This window comes from Somniosus microcephalus, chromosome 29 (genome assembly GCF_052327205.1).
Source record: "Somniosus microcephalus isolate GS21.2 chromosome 29, FLI_Smic_1.0, whole genome shotgun sequence".
Taxonomy (NCBI): Eukaryota; Metazoa; Chordata; class Chondrichthyes; order Squaliformes; family Somniosidae; genus Somniosus; species Somniosus microcephalus.
In genome coordinates, this window is record NC_141015.1 from 18,178,693 (window position 1) to 18,196,358 (window position 17,666).

At 45.6% G+C, this 17,666-nt stretch overlaps 1 protein-coding gene across 5 annotated transcripts in view; it reads left to right on the top strand.

The window, feature by feature from the left end:
* Positions 1 to 745: 745 nt before the first annotated feature.
* Positions 746 to 17,666, top strand: part of sec31b (SEC31 homolog B, COPII coat complex component) — a 106,968-nt gene continuing 90,047 nt past the window's right edge. For 4 of the 5 annotated variants that reach the window (XM_085970302.1, XM_085970304.1, XM_085970305.1 and 1 more), the window contains exons 1-4: positions 746 to 850; positions 13,372 to 13,464; positions 15,061 to 15,184; positions 15,701 to 15,887. In XM_085970302.1, the coding sequence (XP_085826428.1) occupies positions 13,386 to 13,464; positions 15,061 to 15,184; positions 15,701 to 15,887 (390 nt within the window). In that variant the 5' untranslated portion in view covers positions 746 to 850; positions 13,372 to 13,385. Of the gene's footprint in view, positions 851 to 887; positions 987 to 13,371; positions 13,465 to 15,060; positions 15,185 to 15,700; positions 15,888 to 17,666 lie in introns of those variants that run through there. The other variant, XM_085970303.1, reaches the window with a different exon arrangement.

Below are 17,666 nucleotides of genomic sequence, written 5' to 3' on the forward strand. Positions count from 1 at the left end.
AAAATGTGAAAGATGAGCCATCAAGGTTTCAAGTTTAAAAGCTGCTTTTATATTACAGCCAGAATTCAAACTTACAATTGGTATTCAGAAGAGTCTTACTGGCTGAAAACTTTTATTCCTGTAGTTGTTAATAGATACATCCAGTTGGTCTAATGGTGGCAAAGTTTGCAAGTCAGCTGGGATGATTGAGGTTTACCCATTGGTGGAGTGGGAAGTTTGTTCACCGGTTATGCCTTGTGGAACTGTTGATTAGCACTTAGGTTAATATGATAACGATAAATAGAGATGCTGGAAATAGTCGGTCAACAGCTGCAGAGAAAAAGATGTTTTAATTTTCGTCTTTTTACAGATTGGGAAAGTGGGAGAGAGGAACTGCCCTCTTTCCAGAACTAAATGAAATGAAGTGGGAAGAAATTATTCATTTTCCTTTAGCAAGATGGTGATGTGCCACATGAATCCAGCTGCTCCATGATTCTTTACTAATACGTCGAAAGCAGTGTGTCCTGCGGTGGATAGGATGTTCCACGATCTCTCCTTCTCTCTGCCCCCCCCCCCCGCCCTCCTCCAATCCTGCACCAAAATGGCAATAGTGATATTTCATATGGATCTAACTACTCCATGATCCTTTACCAATATGTCGAATGCACAGTGTCCTACGTTGGGTAGGGTCACCCCCTCACAGTCCCCTTTACTAAGATGGCGGCGGCGCAGGCCGGCCCGCCCACTGGATCACGTGCTGGCGCCCGAGCGGCGGGTGTGCGCCGGCGCAGTTGCCACGTCTCAGCGTGAGGGAGCGAGCGAACGGGCTGGTGGCGTGTCCAGCCGCGGGATTACAGCCAGCGACCTCACGGTAAGCAGCGCTGTTCGGACCCCGAGGCTGCGGCCTGGTGTGCGGTTGACGCGAAGAAGGAGCAGTGGTGCCCCGCTAACGGGAAGGCGGCGGGCCTCAGCCGTCCCGCCCCCTTTACAGGCCCGGGTTACAACGGGTAAGAGAGTGGCTGCGGGAGCGCAGCGCCCTGCCCGCTGTGTGACAGCACGGAGAGCGTTACCAAGAGGCCCACTCTCCCTGTCTGGGAGGGATCAGCCTACAGCCACCCCCTTCAGACTGCCCAGGGCTCCCATTGCCCCAGCAACCAGGAGACCCTCTGCTGCTGAAACCCACACCCATGACTTTGGCCACCTTCAGACTCGCCTGTACCAGTCTCATTTAAACTTCAGCTCATCCAAATCTTGCGTCCTATCCCACTCCAGGTCCCACTCACCCAGCTTTCCTTGCTGGCTCCTGGTAACCCAGTGCCTCAAATTTCAAATACATTCAAATTTTATTTCAGTTTTCCAGCATTTGCTTTTGTATTAGCCTCAAATTTCAAATTCTCATCCTCGTGATTAAATCCCTGCATATCCTCGCCCCATCCAACCTCCTCCAGCACTGCTCCTGCCTCCAACTCACCATTCCTCTAACTCTGGTCGATTGTGCCCCTCCCCCTGCCCCCCCTATCGTTTGCCCCTCCCCCTGCCCCCCCTATCGTTTGCCCCTGCCCCCCCTATCGTTTGCCCCTGCCCCCCCTATCGTTTGCCCCTGCCCCCCCTATCGTTTGCCCCTGCCCCCCCTATCGTTTGCCCCTGCCCCCCCTATCGTTTGCCCCTGCCCCCCCTATCGTTTGCCCCTGCCCCCCCTATCGTTTGCCCCTGCCCCCCCTATCGTTTGCCCCTGCCCCCCCTATCGTTTGCCCCTGCCCCCCCTATCGTTTGCCCCTGCCCCCCCTATCGTTTGCCCCTGCCCCCCCTATCGTTTGCCCCTGCCCCCCCTATCGTTTGCCCCTGCCCCCCCTATCGTTTGCCCCTGCCCCCCCTATCGTTTGCCCCTGCCCCCCCTATCGTTTGCCCCTGCCCCCCCTATCGTTTGCCCCTGCCCCCCCTATCGTTTGCCCCTGCCCCCCCTATCGTTTGCCCCTGCCCCCCCTATCGTTTGCCCCTGCCCCCCCTATCGTTTGCCCCTGCCCCCCCTATCGTTTGCCCCTGCCCCCCCTATCGTTTGCCCCTGCCCCCCCTATCGTTTGCCCCTGCCCCCCCTATCGTTTGCCCCTGCCCCCCCTATCGTTTGCCCCTGCCCCCCCTATCGTTTGCCCCTGCCCCCCCTATCGTTTGCCCCTGCCCCCCCTATCGTTTGCCCCTGCCCCCCCTATCGTTTGCCCCTGCCCCCCCTATCGTTTGCCCCTGCCCCCCCTATCGTTTGCCCCTGCCCCCCCTATCGTTTGCCCCTGCCCCCCCTATCGTTTGCCCCTGCCCCCCCTATCGTTTGCCCCTGCCCCCCCTATCGTTTGCCCCTGCCCCCCCTATCGTTTGCCCCTGCCCCCCCTATCGTTTGCCCCTGCCCCCCCTATCGTTTGCCCCTGCCCCCCCTATCGTTTGCCCCTGCCCCCCCTATCGTTTGCCCCTGCCCCCCCTATCGTTTGCCCCTGCCCCCCCTATCGTTTGCCCCTGCCCCCCCTATCGTTTGCCCCTGCCCCCCCTATCGTTTGCCCCTGCCCCCCTATCGTTTGCCCCTGCCCCCCTATCGTTTGCCCCTGCCCCCCCTATCGTTTGCCCCTGCCCCCCCTATCGTTTGCCCCTGCCCCCCCTATCGTTTGCCCCTGCCCCCCCTATCGTTTGCCCCTGCCCCCCCTATCGTTTGCCCCTGCCCCCCCTATCGTTTGCCCCTGCCCCCCCTATCGTTTGCCCCTGCCCCCCCTATCGTTTGCCCCCTCCCCCTGCCCCCCTATCGTTTGGCCCCTCCCCCTGCCCCCCTATCGTTTGCCCCTCCCCCTGCCCCCCTATCGTTTGCCCCTCCCCCTGCCCCCCTATCGTTTGGCCGCCCTCTCTCGTCCCCTCCCCTCCCCATTGGTGATTGTGCCTTCAGCTGCCAAGGCCCTACAATCTGGAATACACTCTTTCTGCCCCTCTGACCCACTCCCCTTAAAGGTGCCGGCCTTTCGCTCAGTGGGTAGCACTCTCGCCTCTTAGTCGGAAGATCGTGGCTTCAAGTCCCCCTCCAGAGACTTGAGCACATAATCTAGCATGGCCCTCCAGTGCAGTACTGGGGGAGGTGCCGTTTTTCAGATGAGACGTTAAACTGAGGCCCCGTCAGGTGGACGTAAAAGGTGCCACAGCACTATTTGAAGAAGAGCAGGGAGTTCTCCTGGTGTCTTGGCCAACATTTATCTCTCAACCAACTCCAAAAACAGATGATCTGGTCATTTATATCATTGCAGTTTATGGAAGTCAGCTTTGTGCAGATTTCAACCATATTTCCTATATCAGGGGTTCTTGATCTTTTTGCTTCTGTGGCCCTCCTGTGTTACAAAAATTCCACGGACCCCCTGTAACCCAGCACAAGTATTTTTTTGTATAAAAAAGTTATACAATTAAACATATTTATTTTTGTTTTACTTTTTCATTTATGGGATGTGGGCGTCGCTGGCAAGGCCAACATTTATTGCCCATCCTTAATTGCCCTTGAGAAGGTGGTGGTAAGACAACTGACTGGCTTGCTAGGCCCTTTCAGAGGGCAATTAAGAGTCAACCACCTTGCTGTGGGTCTGGAGTCACATAATGGCCAGACCGGGTAGTTTCATGGTCACCATTACTGATCCTAGCTTTTTTATTTCAGATTTATTTATTTATTTAATTAACTGAATTTAAATTTACCAGCTGCCGTGGTCTTAATGTGACCAATTCGGAAGAGAAATTCCAAACATATGTTAACCCCGCTCCTTTAATCATTAACTGGAAATTAGATGCAATTTTATTTTTCCACTACCGTCAAGTGAGAGACAAACGAACAGGATATGACCTGAAGCAAGCCCTAAAGCCCAGCATTACCGGTACCCACCGGAGTGAGTGGGTGTAAAGGGGAAGTTCTCCTTTGGTGACTTTATTGTTGGTTATTTATTATTCACTGGCTGCTGCTCCTTACCGAATGAATTGAGGAAATCCGCTAAATTGATGCTGCTGGTGATAACCACAATGTACTTTACTCCCTGTTGGCCCAGTCCTGGGTGTACCTCTCCCTGCACCGGATTGCCCTGCCCCACCATGTCTGAAGCAAAACAACATCCCCCAACCCGACCTGACCCCAGCTGTAATTGCTGCGCTGATTGGCTTTGCATCGCCCGTCCAAAACGCCGAATAAACCGAACAACCAGATTGGCCACATCTAACCCAGAAGTGCGAGTTAGGCAAAATTATTGGTCAGGAGGGTGACATTTTGAGACCCCTCTGAGATCCATACACTCTTTCCCCCCCCCCCCCCCCCCCCCCCCACTGAGATGTTGTCTATGGTCTCAATGCCCTGTGGAAATTTGTGTTCTCTTCCCAGGATCCCTGTTCTCCTCTCCTCGGGTACTTGCCTGTGTTCCCTGTGCTGACTCTTCCCCTGGAGGCTGTGCCTCCAGTTCCTATGCTCTCTTCCCCCACCCCATGGAGTGCCGGTGCCCACTTTTCCTCCCTGCTAGAGACTGCCTAGTGTCCCTGTGGACTCGACCTCCTGCTTCCACCCTCCCCTCCAGGTCACAATCTCTCTCCTTCCTCAATGCTGTCTTGTATTTAAGTGTCACTGCAGTGTTGTGCCCCAGATGTGGGTTTCTGTCTTGCAGAGTCCCCTGTTGTGTTAGCCACTGGATCATGGAGATGGGCTACTGACTTATTGGGGATACTGTCCTAACCATTAGGAGTGATGCTTGCTGTGTATATATTTTGAACTATTAGATTAGGTTGATGCCATTGGGTCACTTCTGGAAGTTGTATAGTATATATTCTATTTTTAATTCAATGTTGCTTAATTTGAGTTATCTGCTAATTTGATGGTTTTTAGCAAACAAGAACTTCTGTGATTTATTTAAATTGCTTAATTTGAATTAATGGATAATTTTTTTTTTCAAGCTAAAATGATTTCAGATGATTGGAAATTGACTGTACAATTCATATCGACCATTTCCCTTGATCCTTCTACTATTCCTGCATCTGTTTGGATACCACTTTTGGTCCCTGTGGCTTCTAACTTTGGTTTAGTGAAAACCCTTTCCACATCACTGTTGCATGAATATCTCTAGTGGCAACCTTCTAGGTCCTGTCCTCTGGAGGTGATCTCTCAGTTGGTGTTCCCTGATGGAGCTGTGTGTGTGTTACTGTATTGGTGAGACCAAAGCTCAAGGGTTTATTCATTTATGCTGTTTTTGTTCCATATACTGTAATTCATAGTCAGAAGTTTTTATTGGTGTTGGAAAGGTTCCAGGATGAGCTGTTGTTTCCAGGTGTGTTCCAGTGTCTCGGAGCAATGCTGTACACTCGTTGGCACCTTTACAAAACTATCAGAAAATATCTTTAATCGTGGATTATTGTGAAATTCCACATCTAGTATATTACTTAATTGGGTTGACTTCAAGGTGTGTGTCCATTGTTAGATTTGAGCGGAGTTGGATGTTTTATGCTGTTGCCAAGTGGGTTTATTTTTTTGCAATATTACACACTTTTTAAATTACTTCACGTAAAATTATGTCGTGGTTACTGCTACACTCTGCTGCAGGTAGCTTGTAATCCTTCATCTTGGAACCGGAAAACGTGGCACCTCTGCTTCATTTTCACTTGAAGCAAATGGCAAAATTAGCCAAAAGTTTTAAAAACAATAAAAAGAACACGTAACTCAATTTTGCAAATTTGGTGAAGTCACTAAGCACCACTTGTTCTGGCTGATCTCCTTTGGTGTTTCTCACAGCTGAGCAAAGTTGTGATCACTTGAAGACCAGCTCGAGGCTTATTGATTTTGCTGTTGCTCTAGATTGGTCGCAACCTTTGAGGAAAGGCAAGATTATCTCTGGAAGAAATAGCAGGAAATGACTGTTTCTTCTTCTGCAATTTTTGCGATTTATTGGAGTTTTACATATGACTCGAACAAAGTGCATCAGATGGAGCAGCTATTCCAATTGGTCGAGTTGACCACGATAGCAACTCCCCTTTCCATACAATCTTGCTGGTGTTTCCACGGTGCCGCAGTCTGACATTTTCGCCCATGTTACCCACCATTCTGGCAGACGACCAATAAGCAGGAACCAAGAACGTAAAGCAAACAATGATCAGCGAACACTCACACGCTCTGCTTTTCGTGTCTCCATTTTAGCAACAAACATACAAAAAGGTTAAAGTTCTCATGCCCACTTGTAAACATGCCTAACAAGGGTGTCTATTACTCATTTTTTAATTTACAAATCAAAAATGCAATTAGCCACTTGTGACTAGAGGTTAAAGTATTGGACATCACTGCTCCTTGCCTCGTGCTCTGTCCTCGCCACCATTGGTGACTACTTGTTTAGCTGCTGTGCTTCTGCCCTCTACAAGCCTACTGTGTTCACCTATGCTATACTCTTCCCTGCTTCCAAAAACCTCCTCAAACCCTTCTTCTTTGAACGTGAATTTAATTTCCCATCCTAGCCCCTCCATCTCCCTCCCCATTTCCCATGCTCGGTGTACACGATCTCCCTGATAGGGTAGATAGAGAGAAACTATTTCCGTTGGTTGGGGATTCTAGGACTAGGGGGCATTGTCTAAAAATTAGAGCCAGACCTTTCAGGGGTGAAATTCGGAAACACTTCTACACACAAAGGGTGGCAGAAGTTTGGAACTTACTTCCGCAAACGGCAATTGATGCTAGATCAATCGTTAATTTTAAATCTGAGATTGATAGATTTTTGTTGACCAAAGGTATTAAGGGATATGGGGCAAAGGCGGGTATATGGAGTTAGGTCGCAGATCAGCCATGATCTCATTGAATGGGGGGGAACAGGCTCAAGGGGCTAAATGGCCTTCTCCTGTTCCTATCAATGTTCCTTTCCTAGTTTCCAAGGGCTCGGAAGATGTTTTGCTGCACGCGAGGAGCACCGAACAAGTAGAAGTTGCTGTCGTAATTCTCGTTTCAAACATTACAAATTTTAGTTATTGAGGGGGAAGCTGACAACTGAAATGATTTTAAAGTAATTTGAAGGAATTGATTGGTGCAACTTCTTCCTTTCCTTTCTGGTTATGCTCTCCTGACAATTCATTGAGGTTGGTTGTATTGGTAAATTCTTTGGAGTTTTTCACTGAAAGTTTAGCTACCTGTTTTTCTCCCATTCAGTTGATATGCTAACTAACTGTAGCTAACTTATAAATTCAAATTTTAAGCCAAATGTGTGCAAGTGTGACATGGACTGTGCGTATTACAAGCGCAACAGACAAGGTGTTAGAGGAATTATGGTGGACAGGAACTTCATCATACACAAGGTTTTTATAATGCTAGCAAACTTCCTCCTCATGGTAAGTCAGTGGATGCACAGTTTTATAAGGACAGGAGCATTCTGCCATTTAATGAAATACATTATTCTGCTGAAAGTGTACGTGTGTGTTTCTGTAAGGCTGCAAGGTGTTGTAAACACTGGATCAGCGCATTCAAAGGTTGATTGCTGTTCAGGCTAGTGTTCAGAACCTTGTCTTTGTAGGAAGGACTTTTAAGAGCCTTCAGATATTGTGGCTCTGGTATTGTGTGGTCCTGGAAAGATCTTTGTTTCTTCACACTTTTCTTTGGCAACACAAATATTTGAGTGTGGCATTTAGAAGTGATAAGCAATAGGTTAGAATGTGGAACTCATGGAGTAGTTAAAGCGAGTAGCATAGTTGCATTTAAGGGGAAGCTAGATAAGTATATGAGGAAGAAAGGAATAGAAGGATCTGTTGGTAGGGTGGAAGGAGGCTCGTGTGGAGCATAAACACCAGCATAGACCAGTTGGGCTGAATGGCCTGTGCTATCAATTCTGTGTAATTCCATGAAATATGTGCTAGATAATCGTGAATCTCCTATCGTGCTGCTCACAGTAAGTGATAGGATGCCCTGTCCCCACATGGGTGAGAGCCTTGTACCATGCAAGTTAGAGTGCCAGTGTGTTGCTTTAAGTAATTCAGTGACTTTAATTTTTGGGATGTGTTTATGCCGTAATTGACAATGAGGATGTCATTAAAGATGCATTATTGGAAGTGAATTAAGAGGGTGCTGCTGAGCTTCAGAAGATGGCCAACAGTGGAATTAAATGTTTTTGTCTCAATATTGACAATGAAAGGTACACTTGTTCTGTTACTGCAAAAAGTATAATTACTCAAACGTTATTTTACCTTCCCACTGGGGAACTGTTTAGCCTTCATTCAGCGCTTCTCTCTGACAGACTAGCTGTGATCAGCCTGATTATGGAGAGAATTACATGTCTTCACCCACGTCTTCCTCAGCTCTGGCAAGGTGACTTCGCACACTGACTCCTATTTCATCCCTTGTGCTATAACAAGTGCGAGAATTTGTGTCGGAGTGCGACTGTCTTCGGCACTAATTGAGCACTTCAACTTCGAAATCAGTCTATCATCAGAATTGGACCAGAAATCGTCTGCCTCTCCCTCTCATCAGACCATTGATTCCTTTAAAATTATTTACTTGCTGAAAGATACGAGCATGTCGGTCAGCTCCCAGTGATCCCCTCGGGAACTTCAAGCTGCATCCCTCCGCTGTTTGAGAATTTGTTAACTCCACCATCCTCGCTTCAACCAGAAAAGGAAGGCTCACTCCAGGTGACTTGGACATGAGCTATTCTACCCTGCAGTCCTCAGACAAGCTCTTGGTCTGTTTCCGCTCTGCTGTTTTCAGCTACCTGATTATATACAACCCATAAAACAGTGATCAATATCAAATTGAGTGCGCCTGCGAATGTCGCCTATTTATTGACGTATACAATACGCTGAATGCACAGTGTTTTTGATCCATCAGTATTTCCGTATTCACTTTGTGAACACTTTGATTCCCTGTCTCAGCTGGGATGTGGGCATCGCTGGCAAGGCCAGCATTTATTGCCCATCGCCAATTGCCCTTGAGAAGGTGGTGGTGAGCCACATTCTTGAACCGCTGCAGTCCGTGTGGTGAAGATACTCCCAAAGTGCTGTTTGGGAGGGAGTTCCAGGATTTTGACCCAGCGACGATGAAGGAACAGCGATATATTTCCAAGTCAGGCTGGTGTGTGACTTGGAGGGGAACTTGCAGGTGGTGGTGTTCCCATGCGCCTGCTGCCCTTGTCCTGCTAGGTGGTAGAGGTCGCGGGTTTGGGAGGTGCTGGCGAAAAAGCTCCTTTGAATATTTATGCAGAATGTTAATGACATTTCACTTGGAGGTTGATTGCTGTGCATGTTTGGCTGAGAAGGCTCAACACTGCATCCAGTACGAGGACAAAGTGTTTACATGCAGACGCTAGCTCATTAAGTATCCATTAACTTGTTATTTAATGGTCATAGGACATGACTAGTGGAACCTGTAACTACTTTTCCATGAGCACTTTCCTCCCAGGAGCTGCCTCCAGTACTGTTGCCAAAAACAGCTTGTAACTTTCTTTTATGGAAATGTTGTTGCTTTCTTCCCTGATTGCCCCCTCGCGTAATCGCCCTCGGCCAAACTTCCAAGGCCAAAAGGGCCGGTAGCTGAGCGAATCCTGAAGTATTGCTGCACTTGTTGTTGTCGTCGAGCTTCAAAAAAATGTAATGATTGATGTATTATACCCCCTTGACCTGTGGAAAATCATTCAGCAGTACAATTATAGATTTTGTTCTTCCAAACTTCGATTATAATCTGGAGTGCGAATTTTGAGCTGCTTTGCTCTTGTGGTGAAATAGTAATGGTTGTTGGTCTGTTACTTGTGGTGGGAATAGTTTATGGTGATGAATTAAGAAAATCACAGGAGCCTGTCAGTGCAACATTAAAGTGCATTTATTTAGCATAAGTGTGATTTTTCCCATAGTGTATTGATAAAAAATACCTTGTGACAAGACTCCGCTTGTGCACAAATCCTGTTCCGCCAGGACATTGAGACTTAGTTTGCAAGCCAGGGCCATAGACAGCAGAGCGTCCAAGTTATTCTCTCGTGTTTTGCATGAGTGAAATGCAATTAAGCGAGCTCTGCCAGGATTGTTCTCTGCTTGCTGTGTCAATGTAGAAGGCTGCTGAATCTGATTACAGTGAAACCTGTAAATTAGGGACACCTAAAGGACTTGCATCAGGTGTCTTTTTTTGCAGGTGTCCTTATTTTCAAAATGGTCATTGTATGTAGAGATTGATAGATTTTGGATATTAAGGGAATCAAGGGATATGGGGATAGTGCAGGAAAGTGATGAGGTAGAAGATCAGCCATGATCTTATTGAATGGCTCGAGGGGCCAAATGGCCGACTCCTGCTCCTGTTTCTTATGTTCTTATGTACTGTTAAAAATTGTCCTAACAATCTTGAACCAGCTGAGATTATGATCAGTACCTAATCTGCTGCAGCCATGCTAAGAATTTGTGTTCAGAAGCAGATTTAACAACAAAACTGATGTTGCAATTACAGTGCTTTTCATGCCCGACGAACCCGATTGAGTTTTTTGAGGAGGTGGCTAAAGTAGTGGACAGGGGAGTGTCTATGGATGTTATTTATATGGACTTCCAAAAGGCATTTGATAAAGTCCCTCATAAGAGACTGTTAACTAAGTTGGAATTGAAGGGAAATTATTGACCTGGTGAGGAAATTGGCTGAGCGGCAGGAGACAGAGAGTAGGGACAATGGGCAGGTACTCTAATTGGCAGGGTGTGCCTAGTGGTGTCGCGCAGGGATCTGTTGGGGTCTCAACTATTCACAGTATTTATTAATGACTTTGATGATGGCATAGAAAGCCACATATCCATATTTGCTGATGACACAAAGATAGGCGGCAGTGTAGATGGAAGCATTACATTACAAAGGAATATCGATAGATTAAGTGAATGGGCAAAACTGGCAAATGGATTTCAATGTAGGCGAATGTGAGGTCATCCACTTTGGACCTAAAAAGGATCGAACAGGGTACTTTCTAAATGGTGAAAAGCTAAAGTCAGTGGAGGTCCAAAGAGACTTGGGGGGGTCCAGGTACATAGATCATTAAAATGTCATGAACAGGTACAGAAAATAATCAAAAAGGCTAATAGAATGCTGGCCTTTATATCTAGAAGACTAGAATACAAGGGGGTAGAAGTTATACTGCAGCTGTACAAAGCCCTGGTTAGACCACACCTGGAGTACTGTGAGCAGTTCTGGGCACCACACCTTAGGAAGGATATATTGGTCTTTGAGGGAGTGCCGCGTAGGTTTACCAGAATGATACCCGGACTCAGGGTTAAATTACAAGGAGAGATTACACAAACTAGGGTTGTAGTCCCTAGAATATAGAAGGTTAAGGGGTGATTTGATCGAAGTTTTCAAGATATTAAGGGGAACAGGTAGGGTCGATAGAAACTATTTCTGCTGGTTGGGGATGCTAGGACTAGGGGGATAGTCTAAAAATTAGAGCCAGACCTTTAGGAAACACTTCACACACAAGGTGGTAAAAGGTTGGAACTATTCCGCAAGTGGCAATTGATGCTAGATCAATTGTTAATTTTAAATCTGAGATTGATAAGATTTTTGTTAACCAAAGGTATTAAGGGATACGGGGCAAAGACGGGTATATGGAGTTAGGTTACAGATCAGCCATGATCTCATTGAATGGTGGAACAGGCTCGAGGGGCTTAATGGCCTACTCCTAGCCATGATCTCATTGAATGGTGGAACAGGCTCGAGGGGCTTAATGGCCTACTCCTAGCCATGATCTCATTGAATGGTGGAACAGGCTTGAGGGGCTTAATGGCCTCCTCCTGTTCCTATGCTCCTATGTTCCTTTGTACTTTTACAGTGGAACCTGTTCTCCTAATGACACTTTGAAGACGGACAACCGTACTGCGTGGGGTCAGAAGCGTGTGTATCTTCTGGGTTCAGGAGGGTGCGTATCTTCTGTGTCAGCATGGGGGCGGGAGCGTGTGTAACCTCTGGGCCCGCGTGGGGTCGGGAGCAACTGCTGGCTTGCGTTGTCAACAAGGTTGCTTTTGGAAGCAGGGTCAGTGGCTGGGGGGGGGATTCAAATCCTGATAGCACGAACAAAAAGGAATCTGGTAACAATTCTTTGGTGGTCACGCTATTTAGACTCAGATACAGTACATACTTTGAACATTTTAAAGTGTGACGTCCGGCTATATCCCATGTTTTAAGTTGTAAAAGGATTTGGTGCGTTGAGGGCTGTCTGTAGTTCGTAATTTGTCTGTAGTTTCAGAGTGCCACTTATATTTTGCAATGTAAATTATTTGGGCCTCTCAATGTGTGTCTGTTTTTTTGAGTGTGTCTGTTTTTTTGAGTGTGTCTGTTTTTTTGAGTGTGTCTGTTTTTTTGAGTGTGTCTGTTTTTTTGAGTGTGTCTGTTTTTTTGAGTGTGTCTGTTTTTTTGAGTGTGTCTGTTTTTTTGAGTGTGTCTGTTTTTTTGAGTGTGTCTGTTTTTTTGAGTGTGTCTGTTTTTTTGAGTGTGTCTGTTTTTTTGAGTGTGTCTGTTTTTTTGAGTGTGTCTGTTTTTTTGAGTGTGTCTGTTTTTTTGAGTGTGTCTGTTTTTTTGAGTGTGTCTGTTTTTTTGAGTGTGTCTGTTTTTTTGAGTGTGTCTGTTTTTTTGAGTGTGTCTGTTTTTTTGAGTGTGTCTTTTTTTGAGTGTGTCTGTTTTTTTGAGTGTGTCTGTTTTTTTGAGTGTGTCTGTTTTTTTGAGTGTGTCTGTTTTTTTGAGTGTGTCTGTTTTTTTGAGTGTGTCTGTTTTTTTGAGTGTGTCTGTTTTTTTGAGTGTGTCTGTTTATACAGGAAACTTTGTGATATCCGGCACCGACGGGACCGAGCTGTTGCCGTCCCATCAAAACTGCCGGACAAACCAGCGCTAATGTTGAAACATACGGAGCTTTTGAGCTCCGTATCTGGCAACAAACCCTATTGCTACAGCTTCTAAACAGTCGTCCGTACCTTGCAAGCGTCTCTGTAGCTTAGCAACAGCTTCAGCGAGACCTTGCAGAGCCTGACTGGTGGAAAAAAAAGCAACGAAAAGAAAAAAAACCTAAACGGCTCCTGATTTTTGCCGGTGGCTCGAGCATTCCGGACAGTTAACCTCCGGATAAACCAAAGTTTCCTGTACAGGTTTCGCTGTGTTTAGAAGATGTTCCTTACTCACTGTCTCTCTCTGGAACACAGTGGTCCTGTAGCTGCTGAAAGCTGAGCAACATTTCTACCTCAAGTAGCTCGCTGTCCTAAATTTAACTTGGCTAGACTTCTCATCGCATTGATATCAAGGGATGATCCTGCAGCTCTATAACGGATCTCCCAGCTGCATAATAGCACATTCCCACCATGGAGCGCCTTTAGAGAAGAACATAGCGTGCTGTCTCATATCGGGACAGTTTTTCATGATCACTGGTTTTTGTTTTTCAGGTCAATAAGATAAAATGAAGCTGAAGGAGATTGAGAGGACTGCCATTCAGTCCTGGAGCCCTGCTTCTCACCATCCCCTCTATTTGGCCACAGGTAACTTCAGAAGAGCCATCCAAACCACAGGGAAAGTGTTCTACACTGTGAAGCAATGGTCCCGCTAAGTTGCGCAACGGTCTGGAGGTCCCGCAAAGGCGGCTCGTCGGCTTCTACATGGAAGAAACCGTGCATGTGTGAAAATTTGAATGGGCTGTGGAGCCAGTTAAAGGGACTGCGCACAAAAAAATATTAGATGGAACGTTGCTGTGAAGTTCTAATAAACTGATTCTATTTTGGAATTAGTGTTAATTCTATATATTTTTTGTGATATTGAGGGGAAATATATATTTGATTTCCTTTTATAGTATTTTGTTATAAAATATAATTGAATAATTTTTGTAAATTTTCTGATTTCTGCTCCTAAATGTTTGCTTCAAGGATTGAGATCAGTTTGTGCTGGAGAATGGATCCATTTTGGTCACTCAGTGTTAGTTAATATCAACCGTTCCCAGATACAGTGTGGAGTTCTTTCTGTTTCCCCCAACAATGTGCCTCAGCCCCAATGTCAGGTGAACACCCACCGCTGCACTAGTGTGACATTTCCAATTCCCTGCGTAGTTTTCTGCTCTCTCAAGGTCAAAACGACAAGTTGTGGACAGTCTTGTGCAGCCCATGGTCATTGCGAATTTAAACCAAGACAGCCCTAAGCTCATTTCATGCTGGATTCTAACAACTGGAAGAGATTTTTATCCCTACAGTCTGAGCTGAACTGAACCCAGCTTTTAGGCGTGAAAGGATCTTGCGTGTTGTACAATCCCAGATGACTTGGTTTTAGATGGTTTTCCAGCACTAATGTGGAAAGTCCTCTGGTGGCATAAGTGAACCATGCCATTTATTGAACTACGCAGCATCTTATTACAGTGGAGTACTTGACCATGTAACGTTTATATGAGGTCTTGACATTCAGTTACACAGTACAACAATCTAGTGACTTTCTGACAATCAATAGAACTTCACCCTATTGAAGTAAGTGAGACCAGGACATATTTGGTGGACTGCAATTTCAGTAGTGTCAGAGTTTTATTCAAAGAAGGAAAGAAAGAACTTGAATTTAAATAGCGCCTTTCATGATCTCCGAACATCCCAGAGTGCTTTACAGCCACTTCAGCGGGTACTTAATTGGCTGTAAAGCCCTCTGGGACGTCCTGCGCAATGTTCCCGTTTAGCTGCGCAACTATCTGAAGCTCCTGCGCAGGCCGCTTGCCAACTTCTCAATGGAAAAACCGCGTATGCGCGGAAGTTTGAATGGGCCACACACCCAAAAAAAATGTAGAGGGAACATTGGTCCTGAGGTCGTGAAAAGCGCTATATAAATGTAAGTTCGTTTGTTCTTCTGTATTGCTTGCTTGTCCATATGCACTATATTTCCAAATCCTTGGTTGCTGTCTTCGATCATTCGAAAGGCATGTGAACGTTGCTGTCATGGACCAATGGCCACCCTTTGAAGTTTAGTTCCAATAACAAAATAACTCAGCTTGAAAATATGACAAATTTCAATAGCAGTTTTTAAAAAGTCGTTTCAGTAGATGATTCGCAGAAGACTATCAATTATTGTTGAAGTGTAGGTCACGCCGCCTTTCTTTTGCACTGTAGGTACCTCAGCGCAACAATTGGATGCTACCTTCAGCACAAATGCAGCACTGGAGATCTATGAACTGGACTTTTCAGACCCCTCATTGGATGCAAAATTGCAAGGTTGCCTACCTGCTACCAGCAGGTGAGTGCTTGGTGTATATGCCTAAATACATGGCAATAAAAGACTGACAACTCCTTTTATAATGGTGTACAACTTAAAAAAAATTAATATCCTGAGCAAGTCATAGGATTCACAGCATAACTTGCATTTGTTTAGCAGTTGCTGTTAGAATGTGTTTGCGGGTATTCCTGTTTATAGTATGTAGTTGCATTCTTTTTCCTACAGTGATGCAATGCAGGTCCACACTCAAATCTAGTGAGCTAATGATCTCTTTTCTGAAAGAGGCCAATTGCTTCTCCCTTCCAAGACAGGAGGGAGGGAAGACAAATTGGAGGAACTGTCAACTGCGCTGGTGCAATGCACTTATGACAACGTAACCAAACAGTACCGGCAGGGTCCTTTTATGTGTACCCCGTCAGCTTGGAAATGGTGTATGGCCAGGGTGGGCTGACTTAGATGTATATGAAAGTTGTTTAAAGATAGAATTTTTGTTTCTTGGGGAGGAAAAAGAAATCACGCGTCTGGTAACTCTTACAGATTTCACAAACTGATCTGGAGCAGCCATGGCACAAGCTCTGATGGAGTCATAGCTGCTGGAGGGGATACAGGAACCATCACCCTTTACAGCGCAGAACAGATCCTTGCAGCAGGAAATGATCCCATCATTGGACAGAGTGAGAAGCATGCAGGCCCTGTCCGAGGGCTGGATTTTAACCCCTTCCAGGTATTGAGACTACGGTCTTGCATTCTATTACAAGCAGTTTCACTTCAGCGAATCCTGAAACATCATCTACCTGCCCTCGTATTTCTATAAGCTGAAAAATATTAATTCCCATTGTGTAATTTTGGGAAAAAATAATTTCTTAACTTGTTTACAGGCTTACTTAATACAGGAAACTTTGTGCTATCCGGCACCGACGGGACCGAGCTGTTGCTGTCCCATCAAAACTGCCGGACAAACCAGCGCTAATGTTAAAACATACGGAAGCTTTTGAGCTCCGTATCTAGCAACAAACCCTGTTGTTTAGCAACAGCTTCTAAACAGTCGGCCGTAGCTTGCAAGCGTCTCTGTAGCTAAGCAACAGCTTTAGCTAGACCTTGCAGAGCCTGACTGGTGAAAAAAAAAAAGCAACGAAAAGAAAAAAAACTTACTGAACCGACTCCTGAATTTTGCCGGTGGCTCGAGCATTCCGGACAGTTAACCTCCAGATAAACCAAAGTTTCCTGTACATAGTACTTTTGTGTAACTTATTTGTGCATTTACCAATTATAAGCTGCAAATATAGTGATAATTACAAAAACAAACTGAATGATAAATTGTTGAATTAAAAGTATGTATGTTTTAGCAGCAGAAAAATTGTTGCAAATTCTTTATGGAGTTAACATTTTAAGTGAATGTTTTACTCCCAAGTCAGGTGTGCTGTGCTAGATTCGGGGTAAAGCTCTCTGTAATCTGCTGCATGACGCAGTACCAGGTCTTGTGCAGTGCAATATTTTACTAAACAATGCATTAACAGGTACAGTGTTTATCTTGTCACCTTTGGCTTTCACCACAGTAGAGATAAAACAGCTGTTCTGTGTACAGTCTCTGTCACTATCTCCAATTCTGGATATATATATCACTGATGAACCCTGGTGTATATATATATATGTACAGTAAACTCTTGTTTAAATGGCACTGAATCATTCGGAATTCTTTAATAACCAGCAAAATAGATAACCGGTAATCTTGCCGAATCCATCCAATTTTCGTTTTTCCGAGTCTGAGTTTCCCGCGGTGGCCGAGTTAGTGGTTTTTATTTTTTTTGTGTTAAAAATAGCCTGCCTCTCTGTTATCCAGAATTTTTGATAACTGGCACCATCCTTGCCCCGTAGGTGCCGGATACGAAAGAGTTTACTGCATTAGGATCTTTTGGTGACATTATACAAGTCTACTAGAGATCATTAGTGAAAGACTCTTGGTCTAGACCAACAGTGTGACTTGACCTATGTGGCGTTTTCTGATCATTCTTTACCCCTTTTTTTTGTGTTCTTCAAGGCGAAGAAAGTTAGTGCTGCAGAATGGAACTCTCCCCATTTCCGGCACAGTATCAACATTAAACACTGTTGTGTTAGGTACAGCGCAAAATAAGAATAAAGCGCTCTCTGCTCTGTCGCAGCAACTTGCCTCAGTCCCAACCTCAAAAGATTACCAGTATCACTTTTTTTTTTCTCCACAGCAGCCATCCTGCAGTCTCTCCAACTAAGAATGCCAATTAGTGCTGAATTAGGGATACTTTTGTGCTGAAAGCCCGTGCCTGCTAGGAACTGGATTGGGACCTCCCGAAGTAATTTCACACACTATCCTGACAACCAGCAGATGAATGGAGACTTCCATCCCATCCGTCTGTGCTGGATTTAAACGCAGGTCTATCAAATGTAAAACTTTTTTTTCCCCCAATTCTGACGAACGGTCATCGACCTGAAACGTTAACTCTGTTTCTCTCACCGCAGATGCTGCCTG